The 27,974-nt window shown below is 50.6% G+C and overlaps 1 protein-coding gene across 3 annotated transcripts; it reads left to right on the top strand.

Moving 5' to 3' along the window:
• Positions 1-454: 454 nt before the first annotated feature.
• DRAXIN (dorsal inhibitory axon guidance protein) lies at positions 455-19,242 on the top strand. Of its 3 annotated transcripts, none has more exons than XM_039509537.1 (7): positions 455-871; positions 10,614-11,095; positions 12,870-13,057; positions 13,796-13,907; positions 14,975-15,064; positions 15,383-15,472; positions 17,448-19,242. In XM_039509537.1, the coding sequence occupies exons 2-7, from the start codon at positions 10,636-10,638 to the stop codon at positions 17,558-17,560; spliced, it is 1,053 nt and encodes a 350-aa protein (XP_039365471.1). In that variant the 5' UTR covers positions 455-871; positions 10,614-10,635; the 3' UTR covers positions 17,561-19,242. The 3 variants fall into 3 exon arrangements, with proteins under 3 accessions (XP_039365471.1, XP_039365472.1, XP_039365470.1); XM_039509538.1 differs by lacking the exon at positions 455-871 and adding an exon at positions 980-1,236; XM_039509536.1 differs by lacking the exon at positions 455-871 and adding an exon at positions 9,381-9,983.
• Positions 19,243-27,974: the final 8,732 nt, after the last annotated feature.

Genomic DNA, 27,974 nt, shown 5'->3' with positions numbered 1-27,974 from the left:
TTTCTTTTCCCTGCTAACACAGATGTCCCCAAATCAGGAGCTGGGGGGAGGGGGGGTTCCCCACCTTTACACCATTCTCTAGTATGATGGGGGTGGGGGGTTTATCATCAAACAGCCTAACAACCTCCCCCCCCGACTATTTGTTCCATCCCATTTGACAGCAATGGAGACTAATCTCTTTGGGGACTGAGCGCGGGGCTCGCGGACGCGGGCAGACGCTCCACCAGCTGAGCAGAGCCTTGATTTCATTGTGTCCTGCGGTCACCGCGCCGCGCGCTGCCCCGGGACTCCAGAGGCGGCCCCAATCCGCTTTGAAGCGCTGCGGGTGTGAACGGGGGCGGGAGCGGAGCCCCGGGCCGGCAGCAGCTGCAGGCAGGTGAGGCGTGGAGCTGTGCAGCTCCCCCCACACCTGATTCCTGTGACTGGGGGGGTGGGGGACTTCCCTTCTCACTCTCGCAGCCTGGCATCAACTTCTCCCCCCGGGGGCTCCCTCCTGCCTTTGTCTCCTGCCTTTGTCTCCTTCTCTCTCTGGGGACCACCAGCTGGGGGAGCAGCCCCGCGGGGGCGCGCCTGGGCTCGGGAACGCGCACTCTCCCTTTCCTCCTATTGCAACACCCCCCCCCCCCAGCTCTATTGCTAGCAGCTCCATCTGATCCCCCCCACCCCACCCCTCTCCCTTGGGCTTCCCAGCGTCCCCAGCTCCTCGGCCGGCTCTGCACATTCCCCCACTGCCTCTCGCCTCGCCCTCCCCTGTCTCCTCCTCCTCCTCTCGGGTGTGGACCGCCACCCCCAGAGCCAGACACATCGGCTGCTCCCCTCCCAGCTGCCTCTGCCGTCCGGGCTGACTCCAGAGCCGAGGAGCTGCAGACAGGTAGGCAGCGGATCTCTCCCTCCCTGCACCCCTGACCTTGCAACTGGGCTCAGCCCTCTTCTCTGGGGAGGGGGCAGGGAATGGGCAGGTTCTCTCGTCCTTCCCCCGCCCACACACCTTCCCTGCCCATCCCTCCCTCTCAGCCCGGCGGAGAGCTGTGAGATGCTGGGGGTGGCTGACTGCGCCGCGGCCCAAACACCTCCACTTCCTTAGGCTGCCCCGATCCCTTCCCCCTCTGGGGTTCACAGCCCCTCCGGAGGGGGCCTCCCGTCACCCCCACACACCTGGGCAGCTCGGGATCCCGCTCCCCCGTGCCACTCTCTGCAATCCTGAGCTTTGGTCCAGTTCGCCTGTGCTGATTTCAGGTACAGCTGCTGATTCTTGGGAAAAGTGTGTGGGGGGGGCGGGGGGGTGACGCCTTTACATCATGGTCCTGCTTAGAATCTCCCGGACTGGGGGCGGGGGGCTCATGCTGCTGATCCCATGTGCCTGGTTGGTGCCAGTCTAAAGTCACTTTTAGCCAGCGATGGCTAAGCTAGGGGAAGGTCGCCAGCCTTCCGCTTTCATTGTTATGACATGATCCCTCTCATTAGTGCATTGTTTGAGTTGTTCTACCTCCCTGTGCCTGATTTCCCCCCCCCCCCTTCCTGTATTATTGATTCTAGTCACTGTGGTTGCTGGAAGGGCTGTGGTAGGGATGCAGTTTAATCCATTCAAAGGCACCTCAGGCACTGTCTGTTCTGAGTCTGGTCTCTCCCAGGGTTTTATTAGTTATTTTATTGCTTATTTCACATGCAGGCCCATTGCCAACAGGGTTCATTATTTCGGTTGTGGCGGGTTCCTCGGAGTCAGACATGATACAGTCACTTCTAACTATCATCTGCACAACAGATGCCACTGATGTTTCTTAATACCTGACAGAAAGGTGGTGGGACTTAGGAACTGAAATATTTATAGAGCATCCCACTGATTAGGCCTGTCTAGCGATCTGATCTAGTATAGATCTTTGGAGATGGGGCCATGAGTACTGGGGTCAGTCCTTACAATTAATCATCTGCTCACTCTCTTCTCCATTCATGCTGAGAATCAGACACGGTTGCTGCTGTTTCCCGGCTACTTTAAATCTTAGTCACTTTGGATACTATTAGAGGCTCTGGGTCACTTTAAGATCCTGTATCAGAGGGGGAGCCGTGTTAGTCTGGATCTGTAAAAGCAGCAAAGAGTCCTGTGGCACCTTATAGACTAACACGTATTGGAGCATGAGCTTTCGTGGGTGAATACCCACTTCGACGGATGCATGTATCCAACGAAGTGGGTATTCACCCATGAAAGCTCATGTTCCTATATGTCTGTTAGTCTATAAGGTGCCACAGGACTCTTTGCTGCTTTTAAGATCCTGGTACTCCATTCATGTTGTCTTCCTGAGTTTGCTTGTTTGCGCTTTCTACCCTTTGTTTTTCGCCATTCAGTTGTCTAGCTCCTCTTGCACCTAAGAGTAGCCACACTGTCCCATTGATCCTAGACGTCTCCTCAGCCTGCACTTGCTCCATTGGGAAAAGTTACCATGATGAAAAGCTTCTGTTTTCCTGTTTTTTTTTTAAGCTAATAATTGTATTCACAGAGAAACACACGCACGCACCTCACTCAATTGCTCCCTGATTGTCCTCTAATCTTCTTCTGCTGGTGAAAGTGAGGTTGTGATTCTGAATTAAATGATTTTGGCATCAGCTAATGGCTTATTACCGCTGGTAATTCATCATATAGCATTTATGTGACATTCATCCAACTCATATGTGAAGTCTTCCATCAGCACAGAGTTTGGATGGAAATTGGTTTGCATTCTCATTACATTTCTCTTTTATAAAACTGTGCATTTCTCTTGTGAAATCTGATTTAAAAAAATCAACACTTATCACACAAAGAATAATGTCAGTATCTTGCTCTGTGAGCTGATACATGGGGACATTTACCCCCTGAAATGATCAAGCGTATTGGGTCAAATCTCCCCCCGGTGTAACTCCACTGGGTGTTTTTTATCAGTTGGCTGAATGCCTTTCAGTGGAGTGCACAGTGTCCTTTCCTATTGATCGTCCCCCATTTGTCATTCTGCTTTGTGCATGAAATTAGAGATTCTTCAGTGCCGTGGTGACAGCAAGTGACTATATCTTGGAGGCTAATCTCAGACTCATTGCCATTTTAATCTCATTATTGGGAAGAGGAGACCCTGTTTGATAGCAGGTCACACGTCTCTCCCCAATGATGGCTGTGTCAGCCGTTTTGTGATGCTCCAGGGGGAAAGCAGAGCAGAGGGGACTGCATATTCATCCAGGTGCCCCTCTTCCATTTCCATACCGTGTCCTATCTGTCTGTTCCACCTTCTAGGACATTCAACCCTCTTGCCATAGTGCTACTGAAGTCAATACAGCTACTCACACATGAGGAAGAGTTATTCCCAAGGGTACAGGTTGAGGATTGAGGCTCAAGATAATAGGAAGGCAAGGCCCATCTCTTGGGAGAGGAGAGATTTGCAAGGTGTCCAGCACCGCTCAGAGCCGAAGTGTAAAACCCTGGAGGCGAGTGGGGACCTGATGGCAAATGTATAAATGCAAACCTCCCACTGTATGTGAGCTGCTGAAGATGGGATTGCTTGAGCAGCATTACACGTGTGACACTACGTTTCTCATCAGGAGGGCATCCCAGCTCTACCATCGATCATCAAACCCAACATTTTCCACTGGTCACTGATTTTCAGTGCTCCGCTTGAGACACCATGGGCCTGACTTGCAGAGGGGATGAGGCCATCACAACCCCCGTGGGGCCTGCTTTGCCACGGCCTGCAGCTTGTGCAGTCATTCCTGCCCGTGCAAAGTGAGCTTAACGTGGACGTAAAACCCTGCCCATTTGGAATGGTAGCGTTATACGCTCACTTTGCACGGGGGATTCGTGACCACCCAGGGTGCAGGACAATGGAGAATTAGGCCCCGTTAAGGTGTCTTGGGTTGAGCATGCGAAAATGGAGATACCCAGAATTAGGTGGCACTTTTGAAAATGTGGGTCTTACCCCTCTGTGCTTCTCTCCATCCATTAATAAAACAGGGGTAATCCTAAGGAGCTGCCTCTCAAGTGCATTGTGCGGCTAAGGTCTGTAAAGCACTCTGAGATCCTTGGATGAAAGGGGCCATGGCAGTGCAAAGCATTTACATTAGACAGTGTGGGTCAGGCAGCAGGGACCGACCATCTCTGCCATCTAGGCTTAGCAAGAGGCTGCATAGTGGTGGGGGGGGGATTTTTAGGTTTGGCCCTGGGACTTTCTTTTGTGTAGCAGCTTTTGCAGTAACTGTAAAATGCCACACCAAGTTAAATAACGACAGAGCGAGAACGGAGCTGCAGAGAAGAAGGCTCTTTCACCAAATTTGGTGACCAGGGACAAAGAGGACCCAGGGGTGGACAAATGAAGGGGGAGCAGGGTGGGGCTCAGAGAGGAGAGTGAGGAAAGCTGAAGCAAGTTCATGGACCGTTCGGAAAAGAAGGAGGTGGATCCTGAAAGTAACAGTGCTTCTTTGTCTGCATGAGCTAGGTCTGAAAGAGGATGCCTGGGCTGGCAGCTCTGGCATGGAAGCTGTCCTGACAGAAAGCTCTTTACAAAATTGGTGACAGGAATATGCAAGAAATGCTCAAAGCCAGGGACGAGGCCATGTGCATTTCCTACATCTGGGGTGGTGGTGTTTGAGATGAGTGCAAGTGGGGGATGCTGGTGAAGGGGAGAGAAACATGAAGTTCCCCAGCACTTGCCTGCAGAAATAGAAAAACAGATGGAGAGAGCCCCAGCAGGGAAGAGAAACCTCATTTATCTGCACAATGCCATCCTCCTGACTCCAGCCCACTCGCTGTAAGTCTGCTAGCCCCGAGCAGAGCTCACCCATTCTATTCTCCTCCAGGCCCATCCGTCACCCCGTCACCCCCTGGATCCCTCTTTACCGTGAGCCCTGGCAGGGACGACTGGGATTCATTGGCCATCAGCCCTGCCATGCACACACAGATGATGAGAGAGACACGTACATTTGTCTATCCCTGCAGCTTATGTTCCTCTGTCTGGAGCGCCATGAGAGCTGTACACTGTAGCACTCCCACCGCGAATTTTATTCCTTAAAGCCAGGGATAAATCTGGCCCAGGTTTCTGTTCAATCCATTTTGATTCAGCCCTGGAGCTCACAAGCTGGTTTCCTCTGTGCTGTCTGTCTGTCAAGAGTCCCAACATTCTTTGTTCATGGGCTCAGAGCTCCTGCTCCCCCCACCCCCGATATGGAGTGGGAGGCGGGGGGATTATTAGATATTTGAATGAATTTGGTGTTGGTCTGATGTCTTTGCTTTATCCCTGAGGAGCCACCTTTAAATTGGGGGCAGGAGATGGCTGCATTTCAGTGGCACAGTAAGTCCCTGGTTTTTCGCTGTAGCAACTACAAATGACAGAGCACATTAGTGCCAATTACATTGGTGGGTTTTGTGCTACAGATATCTGGCCCACTAGGAATGGGTCTGAGCCCCAACAAACTCATGTCTTATATAAGCTGCTGAACAGCCACTACTTACCCAAGTTGGATTCAAACTGGTGATTTAGAAGTGGAAGGCGCTATAGCCCATTAATAATCCCCTACACCATCCTGGCTGCACCGAGGGTAGTTTTAGGACCATTTACAGGCTTGGTAGTATTTGCTTGAGACCCTTCACTCTGTTAGCAGGTGTTGATCCTGCTGGGAATGTTAAGTGGGTCCTGCTGACACACTGAGGGGTGTGACTCATTCCCCTGCCTGGATAGGGGAGTCAGGAGTGGCTTCTAGAGGAATGGGGATCTAGGGTGTGGGCCAAGCAGCACGGAGGGAGGAACCCTGGGAGCAGCCCAGCCTGGGGGAACTTTATAATCTTTGTTGATTAAGCCGGATCCCAGGAAGGAGGTGAACTTTTGTCTCTACACTATGTACAACTTTGTTTCAGGCTGGCAGGGCATCTGCAGCAGGGGCAGCAAATTCCGCCTGAACAACAACACCTGTGTGGTGAACACAAGAATCTCCCTGTTAGGAAGAGAGTGGAGTGGAGGTGTCAGACTGATGCTGGCTGCTGTGTCTCTGAAATGCACAGCACAAGGGACTTGGTACAAGTGCGGTGCTCAATCAGGAGAGAGGCTACGCTGGAGCTTGGTTTGGAGGGAGGAGGATCAGGAGCCAGACTGGCTGCTGATGGGAAGAGCAGCAGCGGGAGGCCGGAGAAGATGCAGACCAGTGTCAGAAACAAATGGGTTTGTGTGTGTAAAGCAAAGGATACCGGAGATGGGAGGGGAGAACTTGCAGACTGTGCAGGGGAAGAAGATTGGGCCTAGGGAGATGGGAAGTAGAGATAGCAGCCGGATCTGGGCATATGACTGGGTGGTGCAGAAGAGGATGCACTATATGGAGGAGTCCCATGTTGACAAGGGGCATTGTAGGAGTTGCTCTTTAATGGAGCGGCGGTTCCATTAACTCAGGGCGGCCCGAATGCATGCTGTTGTCTTTAGAGCCACGCAGGCAGGACAGCAGCATAAGCACTTCTTAGCTCCTCTGATGGCAGGAGCTGTATGATACCACATATTTATTAACTGCATTATCATTGCAAACCTGTGCCCTCTTCCCCATGCTCGCAGATCTAGTGCAGAGTGGAGGTAGCCCTCTGGCCCCTGCAAGATTCCAAACCGTATCATGCCCTCAGGGCAGCTCCTAGGCCCAGGGCCTGGGTGCTGCACTTTCCCAGCTGGTGAAGAGCTGCATTTAAGTTCACAGCAGCACTGAGCCCCGCAGGGGGGTTCTGCCTCTGATTCTTTGGCATCAGGTCCCCAGAAGAACAGGTGGATGGGGTAATGCTCAAGTGGAAAGCAAAGGGCTCGTGGCTGCACTAGTGATTGTGATGTGTGGCCCAGGCAAGAGCCGCCTGTTTAATCCACTCTTGGCACCTGCTGTTCCTTCCGCTTGGTACCCTCCCGTTTCTCCTGTGGATGAGCAGGTGAGACACTGTTCCCAGTCCTTAGAATTCAGAGTTACCAAGATCCAACTGGTTTGCTCTCATTTAAAAAAAAACAAGATGAAAATGTTCTGGACACAGAGATACTGTTTTTGCTCAACAATGTTTATTGTTTCACTGGCCTTGGACTGGGAACTGCAGATGCTTTGCTAGATGGATTCCAAGTTGAAACTCTCGATTTTGCATGAACCAAAACGAAATGCTATTTTGTAGCATGACCTCCCTTGGCAAATAAGAGATTCCAGTGCCTCGCAAAGCAATGCTTAGACAAGCGGCTTTCCTTGTTCATTAGCAGCCCTAAATAAAGGCACGGGTGCTGTCTACACTAGCGCTGCTAACTTCCAGGGGAGGGGCTTTTCCCGATGGGAGTGGAAAAGTATGGAAGGGTTTGCCTCCTTCCACTCTCTAAAGACCCACACGCAGTAGCTGTGGGACGGCTGTGACAGAGCTTGCTGGGGATGAATAAACAGGGTTTTCACTAGAGGACTGAAGAATTCCTTCTTATGAGCACATCAGTTGCTCCTGGCAGCCAGGGCTTCCCTTTCTTCCGCATGTGCTGGTGACAAATCCCCAGCAAAATGTGCCAGTGGTAAAGATTCTATCAGTACCAAGTAATGGGCATTTGGCGAGTCCTTTTAACTCATGTCTTTCATGTTTGATTCCTAACACATGCACACTGAATCTCCCTGACACAGCCATCGTGCTTTCCTGGGAGCTAACCCTCAGAAAGGTGAGCTGGCCTATCGGCTCAGGGCTCCTTTATCCTGGCTCAGGGCCAGATTCTGCTCTCGGTAATGCAGGTGTGAATGCAGAGGAGCTTTCACTGACCTCAGGGGAGACGCTCCGGATTTACACTGAATCTGTGTCATAGTTTGAAACTCAGGGAAAACATCTTAACTGTGGAAGAGAATCTCAGGCCTCCTGCGGTCGGCTTCATGAAGCAGTGGTGGGTCTGGCATCAAAGGAGATGCTAGTTATTCCCCTTTCCTCTGCTTTCTTGTCATGCTGACTCTAGCCGGACAATCCATAGAGGCTGCCTGGAACCTGAAGGGTTAATGGCTGCTGTGCAGTGGTCTGAGGTTTAGCCATTGCAGGCATGTACTTAGGAGGTGCTCACTGGGAGCTGGGGTGACCAGAGGTCCTGATATCAGTAGCTTTGTCTTAAAAAGGCAACCCCCCCTCCCCCCGGTGAAAAAAGTGTCCTGATTTTTGACATTTGCTATCTGGTCACTGTCCTGGGAGCAAGGGGAAATTAATCAGGAGTGAAGAGAATTGTGGGGAGGAAAGATGTTGGTGTGCCAAGCTCTGCACCCCTAAAGAGACACAGTTCTTCCTCTGCGATATAGTTTTTGTTACAATCTCATATTAAGCCGAGTCCACCAGGACCAGCGTCAGCCCCGGAAGCCTTTTTGTGGCCTAACCCAGCGGAGGAGGTGAAGCGCTGCAGTTAAATTCTAGAGATGGTCATTGTCTTCGGGGGTTGGGCTTCCCATTGCTCTATCCAGACTCAGGGGGACCAGCCTCCTCAGTGCCATGCTAATAACGGTACCTCTGTCCCACGGCAATAGGTGCACTAGAAGGGTGGGGGGAGGGATGAGAGAAGGTGTGTATGATCAGGGCAGTGAAGTCCATACATTGATTGTATGAGGGTCTGAAGACCCGTCTTAGAACAAAAACTCGAGCAGTAAAGAAACCACGTGAGAAATCTGAATACAAAGAGAAGTAAATAATACTATTTTGCCCTCGCCACTCCATCTAAGGATCTCAAATAGTTTTACTGACCTAACAATCCGCCTGACGCCAGTAACCCCATTTCACAGATGGGAAAACTGAGGCAATTAGTAGTGAAGTGACTTGCCCGAGGCCACAGGGTGGCAGAGCAGGGAACGGAACCCAAGAACAGCAGCTCAGAATCCCAGTCCCAATCCCCTATTGGGCACACGAGACAGCCCTCCCACCCTTGGCAGTCCAACAGAGGTGACTGGACGCATTCGTCTGCCGCCTGGCTACCCTTCAATGGAACGCTTCCAGGGTTTTCTCAGACCCTGCTTTGCTTTAGCTTCCCTGGTGCAGCCCAGCCCCAAGCCAATCGCCTGCCCTACAAGGCCATCGGCTGCTTCCAGTTCTGACATTTTCATTTCAAGCAAACCGGCTGTGAGGAGGCCCAGAATGCCCACCTGCCTGGCAGGCAGCTCCAGCCCGGCAGCTGGCACTGGGCTGCCCCACCATTGCTCTCGGAGCCAGGATCCCATCTCTACCTACTCGGCTGGCAGGAGGTAAAAGGGAAAGGTAGTGGGGCTAGTCAGAAATCAAAGGGAGGCATCACCATTGATTAATGACCTTCATTTGCACATGCAACTGGAACCTCTCCTCCCCTGCAGGCCTTGCACATGCTGCTGTAACCAAGGCTGGAATAGGAGGAGGTAACCAAGGAGGAGGGACTCCTTCATTGCCAGCCTTGAGCCTCTTCATGCTGTGTTCCCATTCAGTCCTGAGTCTTGGCCCGCCTCCCACTCCATACTGCTTCAGTCCTGGCCTCCCCCGCCCCTGCGCTCCATGTGCATCCAGTCTCAAGGACCCTCCTCGTTTGCTGCGCTCCTTGGCCCTGCCTGCACGTTATAGTCATTGACCCCTGGTGTCCCGAGAGGTGAGAGGTGGGGCTAAGCTGCCAACGTGGGTTCTGGACTCCGACTTCCCCCAGAGGTCAGGGCTCTTCCTAGCTGGTGAGGTTCGGTTGGACTGTTGGGCCAATGCTCAGTTTGACTGAAATCAAAGAAACTGCCCATTTATGCCAGCTGAAGTCCTGGCCCAGGGGCTCTAGCCTGGAATGTCCCCTTTACTCACTGGTTCTCAAACGCACACCTCATTCATGCTGAGTCAGGACTCCCCGGACTGGAGACTCTTTGTATCACAGACGCAACTGCAGAGCCAGTGTCTTCCCACGTAACAGGCTCGTTGAGCGAACGATGTCTTTCCTTCGGCTGTTTTTCTTGATGCAAGGTTTTGCTAAATGCAGGATCTGCAAGGATTGCATTCTCTTTGCCAGGAGGAGACATGGGACGGGGTGAGTAAATTCAGCATGTGATGATGCTGCCTTCTGGCCACTCTCCTTCTGCAGTGCTGCTCACCCTCTTAAGTCAGCAGTGTGGCATAGAGGGCAGGAGTGAGCGTCAGAGCACCTGGATTCTGTTCCCAGCTCTGCCAGTTGGTGATGTTGACCAACACTCTTAATTTCTTGGTGTCTCCCCTGTTCCTCAAAAGGGGATCACAACACTTGGCAGTCTTTGTAAAGCATGTTGAGAGCCTCAGGTTAAAGCCACATTCAATGAAACTGAAAGGCAGAAGATTTCAAACTGATAAAAGGAGAGGCTTTTTATTATTATTATTATTATTATTATTTTGCATAATGCTCGGTTGGCCTGTGGAACTCATTGCCACATGATATCATGGAGGCCAGGAGCCTAGCAGGATTCAGACCAGGATGAGACTTTTATATGGCTAACAAGAACATCCAGAGTGATGCTATTAAGGGATAAAAACACAGTCCCACAAGGCTGGAGTGCAGCTGTGGGACCAGTGAGTGTGATGTGTTTAAAGGGCTGATCTCAATCCTGGTATGGGGCAGGGGGTTTTGTGGGCTGTACAAGGCCTGGATTCTTTGATGAGCTTGATGCTGATTATATGTTTACCTCAGGTGCGGCAAGGCGCCCAGGATTATGGCATCTTCCTCCTGCTCCTTGTCCCCTTTCTTTTTCTTCTGTGTCCTGGTTCTCTCTGACATCCGCCCAGTGGGCTCCCTGGACCCTGGCACCCAGGACAAAAACATCCCAGAGACTAACAACAACCTTCAAAACGAGGAGCTGTGGCAGCATCAGCCCCGAGCAGGGCACCACCGCAGGCATGGTGGAGCCAGGAAGGACAGGGCCCATGGCATGACTTCCAGAGGGCAGGTGTCTGGAGAGGAGGCCCTCAGGCTGGCAAGCGGGACTCCAGCGGGGGAGGACCAGGGAGCAATCCAGCGGCCCGCTGCCCTGAAGCAGCAGAAGGACGTGTTTCTGGGCTTTGAGTTCCCATATCCTGAGAGAGAGAACCAGTCCCCGGGGTCGGAGAGGGGGAAGAAGCAGAACCGGGAGCACCGGCGGCACAGCCGCAGGGAAAGGCTGAAACAACACAGAGGTAGCAGAACCCTAAGGGACTCAAAGGGACCAAGGTCTCCTGGCTGCTTCGGAGGGCAAAGTGTGTGTGTGGGGGGAGGGGAAGTGTGTGTGCGGAAGGTGTCTGAGGCGGGTCAGTGTGTGTGTGTGTGTGTGTGAGGGGGAACGTGGCTGGGGAGGGGCAGTGTGGGAGGGAAGGGAAGTGTGTCGGGGTTCTGGGGGTGAGGGAGGAGGGTGATTGGGAATGGACAGTGTGTGTGTGCAGAGGTGGAGAGGAGCATGGGAGGGTGTCTGGGGGCAGGTGTGATCCGGTGGGTGGCCATATGTACAAAATATGCACAAGAAAATGTGAAAACGTTGAAATCTCAGGTTGTCACAATTCATTGCTGTTTTGTAAAAATGATCTGATTTTGGGAAGGAAGGAAACCCTGAAATGTCATGGGAGTTGGGTTGTTTTGGCCTTCTTTGGGGGGTTTATTGTTGTTTCTTTTCCTCAACTGGTCCAGTTTACAAACACATCTCAGCAAGGTTCAAAACTTCCAATCTTGACCTGGGAACGTTACCAGAATTGGAAATGAATACATACATACATACATACATACATACATACATAAAACAATTTTCAGCCACATTATTTTTATTTATTTATTTATTTTGCATCAAAACTTGAATTCTCACGATTTTCAGTCAAGCCAATTTAGCAAAGTGGTGTGAAACATGTCAATTTTGCAGGTGCCAAATTACGCTAACAGAATTAAAAAGTTGCTTTAATTTAACAAGGGGGCTGCTTTGCTTCTCAGTTCAAGCTGTGTATATGCATGACTCTGGAGGCCAGTTTCTCAGCTGGTGTAAATCAGCATCGCTCTATTAGAGCTAATGCAGCTATGCCAATTTACACCAACTGAGAATTTGGCCTCCGATATTTCCCAGGGCTCACCTCAATCTCTTTCTGCCCTCCCTAAAAGAAAGAGCCCTTGGTTGCTTTCTTATGGGACTGACTGCTTCACACAAGGTCTAGAGGAGGGAGAATAAAGAACACTACTGCTGGTTTCAGGCAGTATTTTCCCCAGACTGTTGCAATCTTCCTGTGTAGACATAAATTTAGCTTAAGGTGTAAATTTAAACTGATTTAGTTAAACTAGTACAAAGGGCTGTGTGGACGCTCTTGCTTCAGTTTATCTTAAACAGTCAACTAGGAACAGATGTACACGGAACCAAAATAAACTCTCAAACTGAAATAAGTGTGTGCACACAGTGGTTTGTGGTGGCATAACTATATTGGTTTCAACCTGATTTAAATTAGACAGTTACAAGCTTACCAATTAAGGGTGGGTTACTCAAAAGCACTCAGCCATACTCTACTCCTATTGACTCCAGCGAGCATTGACTGAATCCCACAATATAGTTTTAAATCAGTGGCCATGCCCTGTTTTTCTATGGCATTCCCAGATAAGCTCTTTGGGGCAGAGATTATTTTGTTGTTTGTACAGCACCAAGCATCATCGGCTGCTGGGTTGGCACTTCCACAATACAGATTAATAATAATTAATAATCAATAAAAGTCTGTGTCAGCCCCTTCGGAACTTCCCCCAGGAGAGATGGATTTGGAATGAGATGGATTTGAACTGCTTCCCTCACCCCACACACCTTAAGTTCCAAGTGCATCTGATGTCCGGATCCAGCTTCAGAGGCTGCAGGTGGTGTTGTGGTGTAACTATCCCCAGGGGAAATTCGGTTGCCCCTAGCAAGGGAAGGGATGAGGAAGATGAAGTCGTTGTCCTTGTCACCTTCTGTAGGCAAAGGCCCTGACCCTGGGCCGAGCTCGCTGTATAAGAAGCCTGAAAACTTTGAGGGGCAGTTTCAAAACCTGCAGGTGGAGGAATTCACAGGTCTGGCTCCCACGGTGCTCCTCTTCACCACACTGGAGACAGCAGCTTCTACTGAGGAACCACCAGCTCTTGCAGCCGCATCCCTTCGGCCCCAGGTAAAGGTGCATCTGTTAAACGCACTGGACTCTCCACCGCTGCCGCTTGCTGGAATTTTCAAAGGGACTTGAGGGAGTTAGGTGCTCAGCTGTCCTAAGTCAATCTCGGTGGTGGTATGGAGGCTGATGATGGCTGGCTATTCCCACCTGGAGACAGCAGACTCCTGGGAGAGGAAACAGGTAGCTGCTTGGTGCCACCATCTCCCCCACAGTGATCAGCTCTCGACTGAAAAACACCTTCTCCCCACCCAGTGTAAGACCCCAGAACTTCCCCATGAGCTACAATGCCCCTTTCAGGCATCCACTTTCCAGGTGTATTGTCTGACGCAAAAGCTCCCCTAAAAAGTTCCTCAGAGACAACCAGAGCATCTCCTCACTCAGGAAGATCACCTCCTTTGATTGAGACATCTCCAGCATGTCCCAGTGGACCCAGGATGCACCTGGAAGCCAGGAACTCATGAGTCCTCGTCCTGGGCTCTGCCACTGTCTTGCTTTATAGCCACAGTGTAGGATTTTCAGAAGCAAGCAGCATGGACCTCACTGCTCCTCTTGAGGTCACCAGGAGTTTTATCCTTGGCTTCGACAGGAACAGTGAGGCCGATGCTGAACAATCTGTGAAATGGGGGTAAAAATCCCCACTTCTGGGGAGTTAGTGTCCTTAAAGTACCTGCTGAAATTTGCCTGCAGGGCCCTACAGAAGGGCATACGACTTACTGCCTTGCTTCTTGTCATCTGCAGGCCCGTGTCAGGCAAGATGGGGACGTGATGCCCACCCTGGATATGGCTCTGTTTGACTGGACAGATTATGAAGACCTCAAGCCAGAAACGTGGCCATCTGCCAAGAGGAAAGGTATCCATGGGACCCACTATTGCTACCTGTACCCTCCACCATCCCTCTAAGGCTTGGGGGTCCCAGCTATCCGGGAAATTGAAGGACAGACTTGGGGGTGAACGAAGGAGTAGGAGAGACAGCCAAAAAACTTAAGTTGTCTTATTGCATTGGTTAGATTGTGCAACTGATTATATCTAATGCACCCCTGCCATGGTTGTACCCAGACTCTGTGCCTGTCAAGATGAGGATGCACATTTTAGCTTTATAAGCTTCCATGCAAATACCCAGGGGCGGCTCCAGGCCCCAGCACGCCAAGCACATGCTTGGGGCAGCAAGCCACGGGGGGCGCTCTGCCGGTGCTGCGAGGGCAGCAGGAAGGCTACCTTCAGCGGCTTGCCTGCGGAGGGTCCGCTGGTCCCGCGGCTTCGGTATTGAGCAAACCACATCTCTGCAGTGTCAAGTGATTTATCTGGTATTGTCAGGTTCAGCTGGAAAGAGAACAGTGTTAGTGCCAATGGCTAAGGAATCTGTCATCGTTTCTCAAGAGCTAATCCACAAATCTAGCTATGGAAAGTATTGTTTTTAGAACTATCTCCATTAGCTGGGGCTGATTCTTTTGACTCCTGCTAAACCCTTCTTCTATCCACTTGTATTTCATGTTCTGGAGCAATTTGCCCTGAGCTGGTCCAGAAGATGTGGTTTGGGTTAGGCTCAGGCTGAGGGAGATTCCAATGAGCCACGAAGCCTGTGAGGAGTGGAGGTGAGACTTGAACTGTAGAAGTTTGGATCCAGATCAGAACTTCTCTAAAGTTTGAGGCTCTTTGGATCTAGGGATGGTTTGGTTCTGGACCTACCTCTAGGAAGGCGTGCTGATCTCGGAAGCTTTCAAAGACCTTCTGTTCCCGTGAGCAGTGGGAGTGCTGGTCATTTGGACTAGTGAGAGGGAATATGGAAGAAGGTCAAAGTAGCTTAGCACCTGCTAAAGAAATGCTGCTACTTCACCAATCCAGACTGCAGGAAGGTTCAGGCTGCTGGAAAAGATACTGCCCCATTGAATTCCATCAGCTATTTGCTCTTCTCCCTAGAGAAACACCGTAGTAAGAGCCCCAGCAGTGGGAATGAAACCGTGGCGGCTGAAGGAGAACCATGTGACCATCACCTTGACTGCCTCCCAGGTGAGCACCAGCCTCATCAAAACAAATTCATTCATTGCAGAGTTGGTTGCAGACTCTGGAGTGTTCGGAATCCAGGCCTGGATTCTGGGGCTGGGGGAGGGAGGGGTGACATCCCCCTCTAATTTATCCTAATTTTGAGAAATGAGTGGGGTGCCGGGGTGAATGTGGAGCCAGCTGTGAACATCCATGTTCTGACAACGCGCTGGGGCTGTGACCTGGAGGAATTCCTGCTCCAGGCAGGTGCTAGTGGGGAGATAATTCAGCTGCAGTTTCTCTCCTTTTGACCATCTCTTGCTGGCTCGCTCGCTGTGTTGGCAGGATCCTGCTGTGACTTGCGTGAGCACCTCTGCAAACCGCACAATCGAGGCCTTAACAACAAATGTTATGATGACTGCATGTGCACTCAAGGTGAGTTCAGCTCGTCACTGGTGGGAGACCCCCAAGTCCTTGTTTTCTTCTTATCACTGGTTCAGTGGCTGGCTACAGAGCTTATAGAGGGGCAGTGTGGTCTAACAGTTTGAGAGCCGGGTCCCCAAGTTCTAATCTTGTCTCGGCCATTAACTTACTGCATGTCCATGGTCAAGTCATTTAATCTCTCTATTTCCTCACCTGCAAAGTAGGGAAATTAATCCCTCCATCCCAGTCTCAGCAGAGGAGTGTGAGCAATAATCCATTAATGGCGGTAAGGGGCTTTGAAAATGCACTGTGCTATATACTTTCTAGGTAGATTTTTCTCAGAGGTGTACATTGTAGCAGGATATTCTAGACCCAGGACCTTATTCAAACATGATGCTGTGATAGATTGGCCTCAGGAAGATGCTCCTATGGAAATCCCAGTGGGGATGCCCCAGGCTCTGTTTCATGTTTAGGCTACTTAAGTTAATGATAAGTATGCCTTCCTTATCGTATGTTGATCTCCCATGAGATATGGTGGTAGGATAAATTTGGAGTCGAGCGAAGCTCTGATCATATTTGTTTTTTTTATGGGGGAACTGAATGGCCTGGGGGCATTGGTAATGACATGCAGAACCTTTCCCCTCTTGGTAGACAGGTCTGAATGCAGCTCAGAGCAGTGGTATCCAAATCCAAGAGCCATCTGCTCAATGACCTGTGACATCAGTCCAGTGGACAACTGCCCACATCATAAAATCCATCCCTCAAAGGCAATTTTGTGGGCTGTCTCATTGCAGAAGCCAGGGAGACTGAAGTCCCCTCTCACCCCTGAAAGGGTCTCTCTCTAGGGGAAGCTTGCACTGCCCAGCCTGTGCTGTCCCTGCTCTGTGGAGCAAAAGAGGGCTCTTGTCTCCAGGGCTGCCCATGCAGGGCCTTCCGGCAATACCCAGGGCCAGCCGTACATCATTGTCCTCAGTGGAGCTACCGGGATTTCTACTGGCTGGCCCAACGTTCTAAATACTTCCCATGGTTCTGATTGACAAGAGGCTAACTAAGAAAAGGCACATGTGCCAAGTCCCAGCGCCAGATGAATGACCTGGGCAAATTCCCAGAGTGAAACACCCTCCTTAGGAAGGCTGTTCATTGGTATCTTCTTAAAACAGAGGCTGCTTTCCTAGTATACATATATTACTTCTTCACCAAAGACTACATCAACCAGCATCACATGTTCCCTACACTTTAGGACCTGATCCAAACCCCATAGAAGTCAATGGAAAGACTCCTCTGGACTTCCGTGGGCTTTGGATCGGGCCCTCAGTCACCGCTGTCAGACGCCTCTGCCTCCTCTCGTGAAGTTTGAGAGAGAGAAAGTAGCAAGGGGAGCTCCCCGACTGTTGCTGCTCTCATAGCCACACATTAACTGTGATTTCCCAGAGGCGGGATCGCTTAGACAGTAATAGGAAGTAATAGGGGGAGACCAAGCAAAACTTCCTATGGATTGTCCTTATTGTTGTCAGTGGAATTTCTGAAGCGCCTGTGAAACACACTGTCTGCACCAATGAAATCGCAGCCATAAACGAACAGACGTCACCTTTGAGCAGTGAGCTAAATAGCATCTAATGCAAGAGACAAGAAAACAATAAGCCCTGCGCGGTCCAACGCGGGTGATGGGACTTCTCTGCCATTCTGGTCCAAATGGCTCACCCAGCATTCATGGGACAGTCCCCGTTGTGGTGGGTTCTGCCATTGACTCTGTGTGTCACCATGAGTCGTATGTCCTCACTGCTGAGCTTGCCTCTGCTTCTCCTACTGTAAGATGAGGACCAGCCTAATTCCTTGAAAGCTCTGTTCACCAGCACACACGCAGACTCCAGTACAATTCCGTGTGTGTGTGTGTGTGTGTGTGTGTGTGAGTGCGCACACCCACACCCAGATTACTCCCCAGAGCAGTTAGACCATCTCACGCTCATCATCTGTGTCTTCTGTGCAGGGCTACGTTGCTATGCCAAATTTCACCGGAACCGAAGAGTGACCCGGAGGAAAGGGCGTTGTGTGGAGCCGGAGTCAGCCAGCGGTGATCAGGGATCGTTCATTAACGTGTAGAAGGGGGCAGAGATTCATTTCCAGCCTGGAGGGCCAGGGACGAGTTATTTATAACTAGCAGTGGGGAGGGGTGGGAAAATATCTACCAAATGATTGAAGCTGCAGGCTCTGATCAGGCAGGGCCCTAACAAGACTGATTCTGGTGATGAGATGAGGGTAGTTGTTCTCCACCTTTTCTATCCCAGGACCACACACCCCCCCCCCCCGGACATCTCTCCCATCTCACTGGGACCCCCCTCTCCCATCTAGCAGAGTGATTGGGGCCCCCTGACACCAGTTCATCACCCTTGAGTTGAGAACCTCTGAAACAGGGGAAAGGGGCCTTATATTCTCTCTGCTGAGAGGGAAAGAATTCAAGACTCTCTTCTCACTGCAGCTGAAGTTGCCTCCTTTAGGTCGAATGGAAGCCAGGGCTTAAGTCTTTCGCCTCGGTTATTTCTTGTGAGAAGACTGGGAGGAGCTCCCCTGGGAATCCTGGGTTCTGGGACAGGTGGGCGGGTGTCCTTGTTCTCTCCTGCTTGAAACCTATATGAGAGATCAGAGAAGATAACCAGGAAATTGGATACCCCGAACCGGACCATTGCATGGGACATGCCCATTCTCTGCAGACCTGAAATTCTTGCTTTCCCTATGGCTTATCGCCCACAGCCAGTTGGATTCTTTCTTCTCTACCTAGGATTGTGGGGCAGTGACGCACGGCTAAGCAGTGCTTTAGTGATAGCCCACGTCACACACTGGACAAACACTCGCCTTCACTGGTGACTCTGTCCAGAACCCACACCTCAGTGTCTGTGTGGGGTAATTTGGAAGATAAGAGCCTGAACCTCAGCTGGTGTATGTGGCTGCTGCTCCATTGACTTCAGGGGAGTTGGAACCATTTTACACCACCCGAAGATCTGGCCCTACATGTGTAGGTGATGAGTCACTGGATCTTAGTTCTGCTCTTTGCTTTGCCAGAGACTCGCTGTGGGGTCAGGGTGAGTCACTCTACCGCTCTGTGCCTCTGTTTCCCCTTCTGTACAATGGAGATGTCTCCCTCCCTCCTTCAGTTCATTCATGTTGGTGACCCACTTTTCAGAGCCTCCGGTGCGCTGTGCTGTTGGCAAGGGGCGCCAGCCGGCATGCTCCCTTTCAGAGGACCAGCAGCTCTAATCTGAGTGACCAGGCAGATCTATGAGGGGGCTCTTGGCAAGAGGACTCGATTGGGGGCTGGTGCAGTTAGCCAGAGGGTCTGTCCCTGGGGTCTGCACTGCGACATTGGGACACGGGGAGATGCTGATTTTGCTTTTCTTCAACCAGCAGCCAAGGCTGGAACGAGACTCACCTAGCCACAAGGCCATGCCCTGTTTTAGGTCCCACTACAGTTTGCAGACTCTGAGTTCCTGAGCCTGTCCCTTCCCCATCCCTCCCGCTCTCTCCCATGGAGGACAAGCTGGTTGGGATGGGCTGAAGCTAAATGTCCCGGCCTGCAGCTCTCACTCATTTGGTTCTCCTTTGGAGTGTGGGTTTTTTAATGATTATTTTTAGGAGTTTTCTGGGGAAATGCAGTTTTCCTAGTGAACAGACAATAACGTTTCTGATGATGGAAGGTGGGGGAGGGCTGTTACCTTGTAGTACATCCTGTGACGTGTTGCATGTGCATTTGGTTGCGATGTAAATAAAGAGATGATAGTTATCCTTTGCCCCACTCTTTCTGCTTCCTTGCCTACCTCCATCCCTGGGACAGGAGCCCGTCAGAGAGCCTGTGTGAGGCTAGGTCCATGACCTCTGAGGAACACCTAGGTACTTTGGACAATAATGCATAGGAATTATTGGGGCTCCATCTCATTATTATCTGGGGCTCCATCCAGTCCATCTCCAACATCAGCTGCTTCAGAAGATTGGAAAACAGCCTGGCACTAGGCAGCTATGGCATAACCTGCCCCCAGAGAAAGGTTTCTTCCCAACTCCCAGTAGCTGGAGGCTGTCTTATGCTCTGAAGTGTGAGGGCTTAGAGTCCTTCCAATATTCTTTTTGTTGTTCTTGCCATTATAACTCTGGATATGCTCGTTAGGCATATACATGTCCAGTCCTTTTTAATCCTGCTAAGTTCTTGATCTCCATAATATCTTGTGGCAATGAGTTGCACAGGCTAACTTCATTGTGCGATAAGTGGTGGTGGTTAGACACTAGGTGTCATTCTCTCTGAGTCAGTACTGAGCCAGAAGGGTGACCATACATCCCGGGACAGTCCCTTTTTAAAGCCTTGTCCCTGCCATCACAACTTTTTTTTTTCCAAAAGGAGGCATTTGTCCCGTTTGCTCTGGCTGAGCTGGCAAGAGCAATGGGACAAATGCCCACTTTTGTCAAAAAAGTGGGGTGCAGTGTGGAGGAACGTGTGGGGCAAGCAGAGATGCCAGGCTCCCCCCCCCCCCACAGTGGGGGAGGCAGAGCTGGGGAGGGGAGGCAACAGTCCAGCTTGGGGCAGGGGGTGGCAGGGTGCCAGGGTCTGGGGGCACAGCCTCATGAGGGCCCCCCTCAGGGTTCTAGCCATGGACAACAGTGTTGTGAGGGGAGGGGCTCAGGCAATCGGCTGGGGGTGTCCTGTTCTTCTTTGGGAAATATGGTGCCCCATCCCAGTGTGGCATGAAAAGGTTCTGTGTTGCTTGAGGTAATGTCTTTTGGAGGTAAACCCAAGATCTCAGCCCTTTTTTGCAGGAGTGAGGGTATTACCCCTGGTGGTCCGGTCACATTCCAGTTTGAATCATTATATTCTACCTCCCTAACTTCCCTCTGCTGTTTCATCGGGACATGTTGCTCTCCATTTTCTGCCCTAACTTCTTGTGTAATGTTGCCGCGCACTGTTATAGGAAATTTTGGAAGTGCACATGCAACAGTTCCCACTCCACAGTGTGAAGTCTGACTAAAGGCCCAATAACGACAACTTTATAAAGCTGTGCATATAATAAGAAATAGGACGCAAGCGCGTCTGCACTGCCAAAAGAGATTCCGAGGGAGGAATTTGTGAAGGAACAATTAAGACAAAACCCACAGTTCGGGTAGGCAGTAGCTGCACTGTAGTATGATTTCTGTCCAAGACAGGACTAAAGCATGTGAATTTGGGTCCAACTCCCAGAAACAGGAGGACTGCAATTAGCCAGCACAGATTGCAGGAGAAGCGTAGCCTCTCTGACAGGCCGGCTTCATAACAAAGGGTGGCACTGCCAATGTTATTGCCAACAACTGGAGTTTAAAGGCAAAAGTTCTTAGCTGATCGGTCAGTTGCAGAGTTCTTAGATCTGGCCCACAGTTTGCTGACGACAACCATGTTCAAAACGCAGCTGATAAGGCTCTGCCAGGACACACTTTCCGCCACGGTTGTTGCTAGTCTGATTGTGCGCAGGTGAAGCCCCGCCTCAGATAGTGGCGCTCCGTGTAGGGGAAGGGGTCTGCCCATGCGGAGCTCGCTGCAGGATCTGGGCCATAGTGTGTATTAGCTAGTGGGCACAAATCATCATATCAAGCTGGAAGCAGCTTTAAACAGCAGCAAACACAGTTACAAATCACTGCGCCGTTAGGCTTTCCAAGGGACCTCAACCTAGCTTTTGTTTTCATAGCTGCAATTACCGGCGGGTACAAAGAGCAGCATTTAGACAACCAAAATTCCCTGGCTGGCAGGATTAGTTAGCTGTAAAGGACACATTAGTCCATTAATGCCTGCAAAAATGGCTGCTGCTGTTCTAAATCAAGGGATACTGCTAGATCTATCACTCGGGTGTGGGGACAGGGGGAACAAAGAATCCACTGCAAAAAGTTAAAAGCTTTCCAAAGCAAGACATGATGTTCAGGGGCTTGACTATAAAAGCTCTATGTAGAGGTGAGCTTCAGACCGCGTGTGCCCTGCTCAGCTAAATTAGCGTGAGATGGGAATGCAACCTCCGGATTTCTGCACCAGCTCGAAAACGGCCTTCTGGATTCCAGCGCAACTGAAGGAAAAGCTGTCAAGTCGCTAACACCCCAAGCTGTTGAATTTGAGCCCAGCGTCCCAGACCCCCTGGCTCAGGCTGCAAGACCTGACTTACTGCTAAGGTGCCGCAAAGCTTTTCGGAGCCAGCCCGTGCAATGGCTTCGGGAACGGGACAGCACTGGCAGAGAAAGAGGAGAGATGCTAATGCTGGTTGCGTCTATGGCCTCTCCATTTCTCTTCCAGGGTCTCCCAGCCCCACTGCAGCAATCAATGGCCATGCTGCCTTTGTGGCATTAACCCCAGAAAACTCAGAGGTAGGAAAATCAAAGAAATCCCAATTCTGCACGTCACCCTCAAAGGTTAAGCTCTTGCAGATGAAGCATTCGTGCAGGGCCAGCTTCTCCACTGCTGCAGGCGGTATAGGACCTGATCCAGTGGGATCTGGAAGGTCTCCCACTGACCTCAATGGGCTTTGGACTGTCCCCAAACCAAGCATAGCAGGACTTCCTGGAGCAATTTCAAAAGCGCCCTTCCTGAAGGAGTGCACATGCAGTGAAGCTGGGTGAGAGAGCCTCCCCTAAAATTCTGCTCTGGAGAAATGACACATGTGGTTTGGAGCTGCTGCTCCAAAGTGAGCGTCATTAGGAATGAAAGAGAGAGGCCAACCTGCTGATCTGCCATAATCATCTCAGCAGCTGCCTGCTCTGCAAATATCGCTGCGCCTCGGGGATGTTCCTGTCCACAAGTGACAGTTGCCAAAATGATGAGTTAAAGGGAGATGGGAGGCTCTTTGCAAGGCACAAATTAAACCATTTGGGAATCTCTCTCTGCTCTGTAATGGGCTGAACTAATTTTAGCATCGGGGTGGCTTTTACTGCTCATCACTCTGGTCAGTCCACAGTGCAGGCAACTGCTTCAGGTTCAAGCCATTGAAGCACTGAGCATTTGAAGCACATGCTATTCAGGGTCTGTGTCTCATAAAGCATGGTGTAAATGCTGCCATTTGTACATGGCTTCCATGAGAAAGAATCAAGGCTGTTGGTTTCCTGGCTGCGCCTTGCATGAGCACATGTCACTAGTCCCTAAAAGCAGCCTCCATCAGGCATTCTCACCTACTTTGGTACGCTCAACCTCAGGGAAGTATCCCATGAGTGATCTCTCAAGGCTTTTGATTAAGGCTTCATACGATACAATCAGGGAGACTTGCTCAAATCCTGCATCTGCTCTTTGGTTTCATGCTGCGCGCCCTGGGATCAAGAGGTGAGTGTTTGAAGCTTAAATGTCTTACCAAGGGTTCTGCAGAAATGGAAATCCCACTCCTTTAATACAACACAATTCAGGGCCTGATCCAAGACCATGGAAGTCAGTTGGGGTCTTTCACGTTGCCTTTGGCTCAGACCCTGAGCAAATAGAGAGAAATGCAAGACTGACAGCCCTGGAGAGTGAGGGTCTCTCCATCACCCCAGAACAGGTACAGACAGCCTGGGCACCAGTGCCAGCTTCCCCCATTGCCCTGCTAATGTGCTTCAACCTTGCCCTTGAAAGATCAGACTCTAGAGGGGAGAAAGCTCAGTCGCCTTAGCTTCCCTATTATACTGCCAAGAAGGGAGCCAAGTGAGTGATAAATACCCATCCAGTAGCAACTGGACTGTTACCACCAGCATATTTGGCATGGGCTGCCAAGGAGCCTGCTGATTGTCACAGCTCAGCTGAGCTATTCTGAACCAGGGGGGAGCTAGCTGTTAAGAGCTCCATATCCCATTAACGAGCTTGTGTGCCGTTGGAGTCTCCCTGGAGACGCTTCCATAACTTCCTGCTTATCTCTTCCACTCTGTTTGTGTTGCTTTAGTTATCATGCCCAGGGAATGCAACACAGGCAGCCGGAGAGAGTGCAACAAAGTTAGACAGCGAGGCAATTTACAAGGTACAAGCAAAACAAAGCAGAGATAAAAAATAGCCCAGATAGGCATGGGAGACGTGCAAATGCACAATGCAAATAATGGCTCTAGTTGTTTTCAGATCCAGGGGATCATTAAGACATTTCGGAGTCACTTGAGTCCAGGGCACACCGTGATAACTAGGGATGAATGAACTACGCCATACACTGAAGAACAAGGGGAAGGAAAAGGGTTGATTGTATAAGAAGAAAGGAATGTCATGCACTAAATGGCAATTGTATCAATCCAAGTTATGACACTCATCACCCATAATAATACATGATGTCTTGCTCTGGACTGAGTGAAGGTGTTGAAGGGTGGCAGGAGACCTGCACAGGGCTGCATCTAAATCGTGCTTTTGCGTACACTCCTCATGGAGAACAGATTGCAACACGAGCATGGAATTGGCTTTAGAATGACAGTGTCCTTTTCTCCAGCGCTGGGGTTTCCCAGGCACTGGCTGGCTACTCCGCGATAAGGAAGAGGAGCGCCCCCTGCAATGCGCCACAACGGAGTAAACCAGCAACAAAGCCCACTAAGTTATCTTCCTCTCCCATTTGTCTCCAACCCATCTCTACACTAGGGATGAAGTTCCCAAATCCTCAAAAGTGCCTAATTCCCATTGGGAGTTAGGGGTCTAAATACCTTTGGGGATTTGGGCCAAAGGCCTGGTCCTAGTGAAGTCAATGAAGGTTTTGACGTTGATTTCAGTAGAGACTAGACTTCAGTGTGAAAATTTTCCACAGTTGCTACCACTAGTTCAGCTTGAGGGGGGGCTGGTGGAAAGGCTGGTGTATTATTATTATTATTTAACACATATATTGCAGGAACACCTAGAGGCTAACCAGGTCAAGGTCCTAGGCTCTGTATAATCACATAGTAATGACAGTCCCTTGGCAGACAAGTCATTTGTTGCCATCTGTGTTTTAGCCACTGTGTTGTATAGACCTGTCCTGAACAGGGATTAGATGTCACAGGGTTAGTGCTTAAAATGCCATCAGTCACCTGGATTCCTGTCTGCATTAGCACCCCACCCCCTCACCATTGCTACCTCTGGTGGAGCTGCTGCAGGAAGACACTCTATGGAAATAATCCTAGTGCTGATGCAGCCCTGGATTCTAAACTCTGCAGGGCAGAGCCAATTTGGGTTTTGTACAGGGCCAAGCACAATCTCTTTGGGGCAGGCAATGTCTTTTCATTAGATATTTGTTCAGCTCCAAGAACAGTAGCCCTGAGCCCTCATTTGGGTCTCCAAGTGCTACAGGAATACCGATCATAATTGCAGACCCGTAACAGATAATAAATAAAACAAAGGTAATAAATTTGCTATGAGGATAAGCCGTTAATTACACCCTTGTAAGAGTCTGTGGTTGGTATTAGGGACCAGTCCAGCAAACCTTACTCAGGCAGATAGTCCTGCCTCACCTGAGAGATCCTGTTGAATCATGTGCCCAACCTGGGCTACAGCCCTGCAAGGCCAAAGGCTGTAGCACAGTCCAGGAACCCCATAAAAACACAATATTTTACTGTTACCAGATGACCAACTTGTGTTGGGAATGTGTCATCCACCACCGTTCTGTACCATGGTCCTGCAATCCTATGTGGCCAAGATTTTCAAGAGTGGCTATTTGTTGTGACTGGCTCCATTTTCACGAGTCCAACTTGAGACACCCTGATTTTCAGAAGAGTTTTGAAAATATCAGCTACAGATTTTTGTAGTGTAGACAGGGCGTCTGCGTGAAACAGGGAAATGAGAGCTTAAAAGAGAAGTGGATCCTAGCTGAAAAGGAATATGGAAATAGTGAGTCATGCTTCGGTCTCTTACACAATTGAAGTGGTGCAATCTGGGAGAATTCGGGAGTCTTTTTTGGTTCGTTATTGCAGTTGCTCTGACCTGTAGGTACAGCCAAGCTTTTTCTGGTGCTGGAAGTGGCGCAAAAGCCTGGGCTTACTAACACACATCCTGCCTTGCGTGTTTCCGAAGAGAACTAAATAGTAATAGCTACAATGTTTGGCATCTACATGGACCTGGTGAGCCTCCACCTTCTTTGCTGGATCTGTTCTTTCTAATCTGCACAATTCTCGGAGTGGTTTTTACTAGATTAGCAGTTTGTAAATAATAGTTCCAACCTGGGCATTTAAGCAGCACTTTCTACTCAGACATACCAAACTCAGCAGGCAATGGGACTGGAGACACGATGAAAGGCCGGTCACATGAGCAGGATACAACTCTAAACTGCCCCCACCACAGATTTTCCAACACCAAACGGCCTGCCCACCAACAGATAGCAATGTGGTGTTGCAAACTTCTAGATAGCGATCGGCACCTCTTTCTCTACTGTCAGAGCAGCTCTCGTCTTGGTAGCTGTAGGGCTGGGGTGAGCTCAGCACACAGCTCCAGGAATGTGGCCTTCTGCATCTGAAAGGTCTGCAGCCACTTCTCGTGGTCTCAGATGTGTATCACAATCCAGCCTCACCACTTGGTGCTCATTGTATGGACCCAAAACTGCCGCTCCGTGTGCCGTCGCTCAGTGAATGCCTGCAAGAGGTGGTCAGCTTCATCCTCCATCTGTATCTTCCACTCGTCTTCAGTATCCCTGCTGAATGGCTGGCTGCTATGGTAGCCCTTGTCCTGTTCTTGAAATGGACAAGAGAGCTGCATTGATCAGTGCCGATTCCAGGTTTCTGCTAGTGAGACGGAGAAACAGTGGGAAAGAGGTGATTATAAAACGAGACAGATCTCTGGAAATTTGGCCCCAGACTTGCACAATTCCGTGGGAGGAGTGATGCTATCCCATAATACATGGCGCCAGCCCCATAATAGGCTGCAAACATTTCCACAAGTTAGCGACCAGACAGCAGTGTGGGGGACACTGGGATCTTACCACAGGGCCACGTCTTTTGCCGACACTGCCTGTTTCTGTGAGGACGTGCTCTACCGGCAAAGGCAGCCCAATGTGAATGCACTCTGCCAAAATAGCAATGTCTGTAGCACTTCTGCTGCTAAAACTTTCTAGTGTAGACAAGGCTTCTCCCTACATACGTGAACTCCTGACCAATGAAATGCAGTAAATCTTAAACAAGCCCATGCAGACCCACTGTCCCCTGCATGAACACACCATCTGTGTTTTCCATTTATGTGTTGATCAGACACTCCGGTGATCAGGGGCGGCTCTACAAATGGCATGAACACACCATCTGTGTTTTCCATTTATGTGTTGATCAGACACTCCGGTGATGATCTATGCCACTTTGCCACATATTCTGACTCGGTCCCCTTCTCCCAGCCTTCTGGAGATATTTTGCAGTCAGTTCCAAGAGCTGCAGGTTGGGCAGCCCTATGGTTTCCCATTGCATTGCATAGAGTTAATCCCATCACCTGAGTCTCTTCCTACTTGCCTCTCCACATACATAGAGGGACTGATCCAAAGCACAAGTGACGTCAGTGGGTATCTTTTGTCGTGAAAGCCAGCGGCCTTTGGATCAGGGTCATATAGCAGGAGCTTGTACTCTCACGGGGTAGGAATTCCTTGTAGGGTCAACTCCTCTTCTGGGAACTTGCTTTTCAGAGGATTTGAATCCTATTCAGGGGACTTGCTTTACTTCTTTTTCAGCCAGCAAGATTAGTGATATCAGGTGGCTCAGTTTACAGTTGTACAGTCTTGGGTTAGTGATACCGCTGCTCTATATTGCTATTTACCTTAATAAACCAATCGGCTGAGCCAATGTATGCAAACCCTCAGCTTGTAGTGAGATTAATTTGGGGTGCAGCTGGAGCAGCTGGGACTTTTTAAAGCAGCGAGAGAGCAAGACTCAATGTCCCTGAGTCCTAAAGCAGGCTAGCCACTGAGGAGAAGAGGTATTTCTCTAGGTGAGGAGAAGGATTTTATCACCCTTTCGGCTGGGGCCCTCAGGCAGCAATGGGGGGGATGTGCAGAGACATTTGGAAGGCCCTGGTCCTTTAGGAATATATACACCAAGAGCTTCCGAAAGGGTCTGGCCTCGGGCAGGATGGGTTTTTTTGCCCGCTCGCTTTTAAACAATAGCGTTTGCACCTGCAAAAATCTTTCACCGTCACATTTGATGTGCAATCCAAGAGGGACGGGAGCAGCCATGCGAAGGAAGGGGTGGTGCACAGAACGCCATGTCAGGGGTATGTGGGTGCTACCTGCCTGGTCCCAAAGGTCACCTTGGAATATTGACCAGCAGCCGATGTGCACAGGGCCGGTAGCCAGCCGGGCGGTGGCATCCTTCCTTACCACAGTCCCTGGTGCACCTGGGCCCCCCAGCCCCCTGCCCAGCCTCGGCACTGCCTGTGTCCAGCCCCAGCCCCATCTCTATCCACCTGGGGTCATCGCCCCACACTTCCTGCTCCCCCCGGCCGGGGTCCCTCTGCTCTCGGGGAGGGGGGTTCATTCTCCCCCTTGGGGGGGGTGACCGATCTATGCACCCCCCCGCAGGGAGCCCCCTCTGAGCCGGCTGGGCGGGGCGCGGGGACCCCCCCGGGGCTCAGCCAGCCCACCAGCGCCCG

This window comes from Mauremys reevesii, linkage group 21, assembly GCF_016161935.1.
Source record: "Mauremys reevesii isolate NIE-2019 linkage group 21, ASM1616193v1, whole genome shotgun sequence".
NCBI classification, from domain to species: domain Eukaryota; kingdom Metazoa; phylum Chordata; order Testudines; family Geoemydidae; genus Mauremys; species Mauremys reevesii.
The sequence above is the reverse complement of the archived record's forward strand: the minus strand, read 5'-3'. Positions and strand labels throughout refer to the sequence as shown.